This window comes from Siniperca chuatsi, linkage group LG15 (assembly GCF_020085105.1).
Source record: "Siniperca chuatsi isolate FFG_IHB_CAS linkage group LG15, ASM2008510v1, whole genome shotgun sequence".
Taxonomy (NCBI): Eukaryota; Metazoa; Chordata; class Actinopteri; order Centrarchiformes; family Sinipercidae; genus Siniperca; species Siniperca chuatsi.
This window is the reverse complement of record NC_058056.1, coordinates 15,906,138-15,913,626: the sequence shown is the minus strand read 5'-3', so window position 1 is coordinate 15,913,626 and position 7,489 is coordinate 15,906,138. Positions and strand designations below refer to the sequence as shown.

General features: G+C 42.9%; 1 protein-coding gene across 1 annotated transcript; it reads left to right on the top strand.

Annotated features, from left to right (window-relative positions):
* Nucleotides 1–413: 413 nt before the first annotated feature.
* On the top strand, nt 414–3,492 carry sox11a (SRY-box transcription factor 11a). The gene has a single exon (XM_044166893.1). The coding sequence runs from the start codon at nt 572–574 to the stop codon at nt 1,658–1,660; it is 1,089 nt and encodes a 362-aa protein (XP_044022828.1). The 5' UTR covers nt 414–571; the 3' UTR covers nt 1,661–3,492.
* Nucleotides 3,493–7,489: the final 3,997 nt, after the last annotated feature.

Sequence of the window (7,489 nt, the reverse complement as noted above, 5' to 3'; positions counted from 1 at the left end):
TTCAGTATCCAACCTAAGAGAGGGGAGCAAACAATCACATAGCCTAGGCCTACATCTTTTCCTTCATACACATCTGTAAAGAGTAGCTGTCTCTCTGCCTGGAGAATAACTTCCTCTCTTACGTGTTTTAAAATAAGGGAGTAGACCATAGTCTTATGTGCGCTTTGGTGCGTGATGTTCATCTCAGGAGCGCATAGTGCTAACTGTGTGTTTAATATGCCTGTCTCGCCCGGCGTGTTGCCCCAGACACTGTGTACCACAAATCCCCACCTCCACTCCAATGAGAGCTCGGGAGGGAGGAATAAAAGGGTTAAGGGGAGTCTCGGAGTCTGCTGGGCGGAGTGGAAGGGACCTGATTGGATGGCTGTCTCTGACGCAGGGGACATGAAAAAGCTGATAACCAGTTAAGAAGGCAGTTTGTAACTCTGGATAAAGAGTGCAAAGCTTGAGACATACATTACGCAGTAGACGCGGACGAAACGGCGCAAACACAGAGAGTTGAGCCGTCTTGGCAGAGTGGGGGCTGATAGACACTGCAGCGTCCGGACGCAAAGTGACTTGAAACAGGACAATGGTGCAGCACACTGACAACAGCGAGACGGACGGGAGCATGTCCAGGGAGGCTACCGATTCGGAGGAGAGTGAATTTATGGCATGCAGCCCCGTACCGATAAACCCGGACTGGTGCAAGACAGCCACCGGCCACATTAAGAGACCCATGAATGCATTTATGGTCTGGTCCAAAATCGAGAGGAGAAAGATTATGGAGCAGTCGCCTGACATGCACAACGCAGAGATTTCCAAGCGCCTGGGGAAGAGGTGGAAGATGCTCAAGGACAGCGAAAAGATCCCGTTTATCAGAGAAGCCGAAAGGCTGCGGCTAAAACACATGGCTGACTACCCCGACTACAAGTACAGACCCAAGAAAAAACCAAAGCTCGACAGTTCAAAATCATCAGCACCGTCTCCGGAGAAGTGCGGTAAAATTACTAAGACTCCCAGCAAGAAGTGTTCAAAGATAAAGACTAAGAGCGGCTCCAAGTCCTCTCACGGCTACGGTGAGGACTGTGTGTTTCCCAGCTTAAAAGTTACAAAGACTGTGAAAAGTGAGCTCACCGATGAGGACGATGATGACGAGTACGAGGAGGACTACCGGATGGGGATTAAGACGGGGGACGAGGAGCGCCTGAGGCCGTACAATGTAGCCAAAGTTCCCGCGAGCCCAACTTTGAGCTCCTCGCCCGAGTCCGAGGGGACGAGCATGTACGAAGAAGTGCGGAACAACAACAGACTGTTTTACAATATCAAAAACATTGCCAAGCAGAGCACATTGCACGCTGCTTCCGTCTCACCAGCATCCTCCAGGTCGGTCTCCACGTCCTCCTCCTCCAGCAGCAGCTCCTCTTCCGGCGAGGACGCGGACGATTTGCTGTTTGACTTTAGTTTAAATTTCGCCCCCAGCGCCCCAGGCTCGGAGCTGGGCAACCCCAATTCAGGAAACCTCTCCCTGTCTCTTGTGGATAAGGACCTGGACTCGTTCAGCGAGGGCAGCCTGGGCTCTCACTTTGAATTCCCAGACTATTGCACGCCAGAACTCAGTGAGATGATTGCCGGGGACTGGCTGGAGGCGAACTTTTCCGACCTGGTCTTCACATACTGAACTGAAAAAAAGTTCCTCTAGTAATAACAGAAAATAGGGAGAAAGTAAATTATATATGTGTCCTGGTCAAGTTGTCCCTAGCCCTGCCTCCTGTGGGTTTTCTGAAGGGTCCTGGAGGGAGGTGGAGGACCAGGAGGTGAGGTGAGGTTAGAGGAATGAGATGCTTATGAAGCTGGTAGCAAAAAAAAGCAAAGTCTGCAGACGTTGTTTTCTGGCAGCATGACAGGGTTTTATGGATTTTTTCCCGCGTAGGTCTGCATTTACTGTTCAGCTTAAATGGACCACAAAGGGAAAAATACGTGAACTTCTATGCATCTTATCCTCTTAAAAACAAAAAAACTGCAGGGAGCTGAAAACGGACTGTGGACTGACTCAAAGCAAATCTGTGAACTGACAATTGTTCAGGATGTTACTTTACAACGGTTTATGTAATTTCTAAATGCCGCAAATGTTTGTTTGTTTTTTGTAACTGATTCAGTTTACCTCCTGGTTTGGAAAATTAAGCAGCCTAAACCTCTGCAGAATACAGGTGTGGAGGAAACATTTTGATACATAACAGACCTCATCTTTTTAAAAGAAAAGTAAGATATTTTCAGGCATATTTTTGTACAGTTAAAAGGGAATGTTCTTACTGTGCTTTCAGTGAGTTTCAGGCACTTCTTCCCTTTATAATTTGTTTTTAGCATGCAAGGGAGTCCTGGTTTTAAGGATTAAGTTAAATTAAAACTTGCATCAAAAATGCCTTGTGATTTCAAACTAGGTTTTGTACAGTTGTAGAACAGATTTGTTGAGTATTTGTAGACGATACAATGGCATCATGGGGAACACATACCTCAGAGCTGGAACTAGTTTCAAGATTGTATATGTACTGTAATATAGTAAAGTTAGGAGTTTATGTATATCATACTCGTGATATGTGGATGGGTCCCAATCGCAGGTGTGAAACTGGATTTTGGTATTTTTTATGGCACATACTGTTTTTCCCCCCTCTCATTTTTTTGTGCAATATATACTCTTAAGATACAGACCATCAACAATTGTAGCAAGTGATGGGAAAACAGACTTGTGCACTGTCAACATCATTTCATGTTATGATGCTGAAGCCTGTCCAGGCAGAAAAATAAACAAATCAGCTGGAACTGATACAAAACAATATAATATGGCCTCATGGTGTGATGCATACTATAAACAGATTAATATCACAATTTGAATGTTATTTGACTCATAAGGATAATGGGCATATCTGACACCAAACAGCCTGAATCTGACTGAAAATTAGGGATAAAGAGTTCTGCAAAAGGGCATAGTCTGATACAGTGGTGGTCTGGCATTAGTTTAACAAGCAAGCAAAAAAAGAACATTCCATAGTCCTGTTTCATGAAATGAAACTTTATTTTAAAACTGAAGACTGCCTTCTTTTTTTAAAACATTAACCATAAACCTGTATTTTTTATTTCTTGCACTTAAAAAAAGCAGATATTGTTTATTTTTATGTGGGTCTTACATATGAAGTCTGTTTGATAAAAAGGGTTTGGAATATGACCTAATTATATGCCAAGGCATTTTGTTGGAAGTTCTAGGCAGTAGTTACTTCACATTCCAAGTGTGAATCTGTCTTTGACTCATCTTTTAATAAATAAGTACCTACCACCATCGACTGTCCTTTCAGTTTGTGAATATATGTACACAAATGTGTTATTTGTTGCGTTTGAAAAGGATGTGATGACAGAATGATGCCTATTTTGTATGTAGGCGGATACTCTGAAATGGATGGGCTCAAACTAACATGTGAATTCACATTTAATAAAAAGGAAAAAAGGAAAACTTTTAAACTGCGGTGTTGAGGTGCTTTACTGTCCCTGTTTTAAAAATGTGCTGTTTTTGCTGAACTTTCTTTCACAACGCCTCCCTCAAAATGGACACTGCGGCTTTAAGAAATTGAATTGCCCGCTTGCCTGCGCTGAGCGATGTGATTGGTGGGCTTGGTGGTCCCCTTGGAGACGGAGCTGGAAACAGGAGCTGCTCCTCAGTGTGTGGGAGCTCTCAGTCTGTCTGGCTTCCATTCAGAAAAGTAGCACTGTGCCCAGCACAGAATGGCTTGAGAGCTGTGGGAACAGAGGACTGAAAAATTGTCTACATGTGACATATGTTCACTCAGGGATAAACAATGGTACTTATTCCCAACAGATACTGTTTAATCTCTGAAAAATGTGGAGGGTCTTTTTCAGAAACATAATTCATATGTGAGAGTAAACTCTAAAGGTTTGTCTAAATGGCCAGAGTCCACAAATCCATCATAATGTCACTAGTTAAATGTGTATGGGGAACAGGGGTAGAAGGTCAGTGTGAATAGTAAAGATAACTTACAATAATTATTCCAGTGGTTGTCAGTTGCAGTCCTTGAATACCATAGCTCTTCTCTCTTACCACTTAGTGCCTGATTTCCACCTGGGATTTCAGATAAAAAAATAGTAAATAGCTGGTAGGACACAAAACAAGCAGGGATGTGGTGCTGGATGACAAGGACTGGAAACCCCTGAAGTCATCTAAAGAAAAACACAAACAGAAGTGGGTAAAATATACTGTGGAAATAAGAATGGATGGAATACCTTGCATACACTAATATAATCCTGATATTACTCGATTGTGCACCACCAGAGCTGAAATTGCTATGACTCGAGCTACGAGGATGTTTGTCATGGTCAGAACTGTAGCTACTGTATGTAAGCATTCTGATAGTGGTTTATTAGGAAAGATGAACAATAGTACATCACGTCTCAGCCAAGTTTGATGTCATATAAAATACAATTAGTGTAACACACCATTAATTTAAAGTGATAACATCTTCACAGTGTTGTGTGAGTGCCTCCTGTATGCCTCCAGAGGACCACAGATGCAGCCTTTTGTCTCCGAGGCCTGGTTAGAGAGACCCACCTTTAACAGATCATATATAAAGAACCAGAAGCCATGGCCACTAAGAGATTTGTGTTCATTACAGCAATAGAATCTAATGATGAATATTTGCCATGCATGGCTGCACAGGTACTAGCCCCCCCCCATTAAGTCAGTTTGCAAATCTGTAATAAAACATTTATCTAGCTATTACTTTACCTGACCTATTGGTCAAAGTTGCTAATGGGTTCCAGGGCTATTCCCAATAGAAGCTAAACATTGATTTTATGTTCCTCTGAAATATCTGCTCAGGGCTAATGCCACCGGTACATGTTGAAATGAAATTAGTGACCCGTTGAAATTTCCTTCTATTTCCTCCTTAAATAAATAAATGGAAATCTAGAATGCTCAGGAGACGCTGAGTGAGATAGCGTCCTCCCAGGAATCCAGCGAGGGGGAAGGGGGGTATTGTGGCGACAAAAGAAAGTAATTTCCAATCACTTGAGTGGTTAAATCATTCATATAACCCAGGATGTCACAGTCAAATGCTGTACGTGACACCTATACAAAGACCCCTGCCACAGAACTGAAGGCTGGAGGTTGATCTCCCAATTTGTAAGTTGCTTAAAGTGGACATCTGAAATATGCCAATGCCATCTCAGTGTTCAAAGATAAAATTCCTCTGTGACCGGTCTCTATCTTCGTCTACTGATGTTAAATCCAGTAATAATAAGGCCATTTATAATTTCCACTCATCTTTTTCTTCTCCTTACTGACTCTCACCCAGTGAGCTCAGTTGCATTACATCACTGCTTAGCTTATGCCGCTGCGCAGTAAGATTCCATGTTGTGTCATCATTGATCCACATGTGCTCCTCTTCTCCCAGTGGGAGGCTGTCTAATATTGCTATGGGAATACTGATATATGCTCTCCTTGCTGGAGGTTTCATAACAACAATAACAACACTGCTTGCCTAAATTTAAACCTGTTTACTGCCTGTTAATTGAGGAGTGGGCAGGATTTATGGTATCTGCTCCAGATCTGCTGTCTGAGATCGGGATGGCGTTGACACCCCTTCTGCTCGAGCAAGCCCCTCTCCTGCTCTGTTACACAAGCATGTCATGCTGTTAGACACTTACAGATCCTGCAAGCAGTTTTGAGTAATGAAATGACACCCATGTGCAACAGTGAGTCCTGTGCTATGATCCAAACAGGCAAAAAGCTATTTGGACCATAAATGTCATTTATTATCTTATGAATCCAGATGACAAAAAGACATGTTTATTTCTGGGAAGCCTGTCTACTATGAAATCTTAGATACAATGACCTTATAAGTATTCGTTCCTAATGTTGTGTAGTTCCCTTTCTTATAGTCAGGGAGAATTTGTCTGTAAAATTGCCTGCCTGAGCAACAGTCCAGTCCCTGTGTCCTCTACTCCAGTCTTGGCCTGGGGCGACTCCTCCTGCTGTTGATGGCTATCCATTTGCTCTGCCTTCCCTGTGTATGGGAGGGAGGCAGAGAGGGAGCATTGGCCCCATCTGCTGCGCTGATATTTACTATCCCTTCACATTTGTGTGTGTGTGTGTGTGTGGGGATGGCAAAGGCCCAATTCCCTCATGGTGTTTTAGCACTCTGGCAGATACACACATGTGCACACACATTGGAAGGGAGTGTATGAGAGAGAGTGAGGTAAGAGGCAAATGGATAGAGCTGAAAAAGAGCTGTTCATATGAACCAGAGTATGAATGCAGAGTCTCTACAGAGTACGAGTGTGAACTCAGATTTAACTTGATGTGGCTTGGATACAAAACAGGCAGTGTAAGTGATAATAAGTGTGTAGCTGGAAGCAAGTAACCCGCACGGTCTGCTGCTACCTAATTTTCCATTCACATCTTCATTGCAGTTTTTCATTATTTAACAAAGGCAATGAGACATTGAAAATAAGTTTAGGGGAGCTGCTGCCCTGAAAGCAGACACAGCAGGTTGTCGGGAGCAGGTTGTCGGGAGCAGTTTAAACTGGCGCTGCTATTGTCTTGTCGACACAGAAACAAACAGCTCAATCACTCCTCCTGGAATATGTCCTGACACGTGGTTAGATCTCATTGGGAGAGGGTCCCTTTTTTTGTGGGGAGCTGCTAGAGGTCGCGCATCAGTCATGTGAATTAGCTGTTGAGAGGGCAGGAACTCAGTTGCACACCTGCTTCTCTTTTCAAACCCAACTCTGAGTGTTATATTAATTGAATGGAGTGTCCTGACATTTTGCAGATTTGGGTGTTCAATATGTGCTATGTGGACATTCTGTTTGCACCACTCAATGTGCGAGAGAAAATACACTGAGCCTTTTCAGTTTCAAAAATGCCACAATAATGGGCTCAGTGTAATTGGACCCAACTTGTAATGACATCAAGCTCTATTTAGAGAGCAATCCCACAAGTTGGTTGGCCTGATTGCGGTCAGTTTAGGATTAACATAACCTTGTTTGGAATTAATTGTGACTCTATGCTAGATAGTTACAGCAGCTGTGGGAGCCCCTTGTACTTTCCAATAAGAATATGGACATAAACCCACCATATTAGTCCAACTGAGTCACAATGGGCCATAATGTATGCAGCATGTTAGTGGTGAATTGAAATCACATTTTAATCCAGATTAGAGTATGTGAGTGTGTGTTTTTATTAAGTTACATACATTTGTTTTTGTTTTTATAGCTTTAGATAATTCGGTAGTCCATATGTGTTTACATGTGGTTGTTGACCAGATAACGTTTTTGCCCTCTAATCAAATATAGTGGATTTTAGTGTATTATTAGAGCTCAGTGCTCTCTTATGGCATGTGTGTGTGTCTGCTGAGGAAAGACTGCTTGGCTTTTTGCCCAGATGCATGGATTTAAAACCACAGCGTTACTACCCTCCCCCATTTTTTGAGTCAGGGGTTGA

Coding starts and splice junctions, on each gene's coding strand:
- sox11a (XM_044166893.1), top strand. CDS start 572: ATGGTGCAGCACACTGACAACAGCGAGACGGACGGGAGCATGTCCAGG.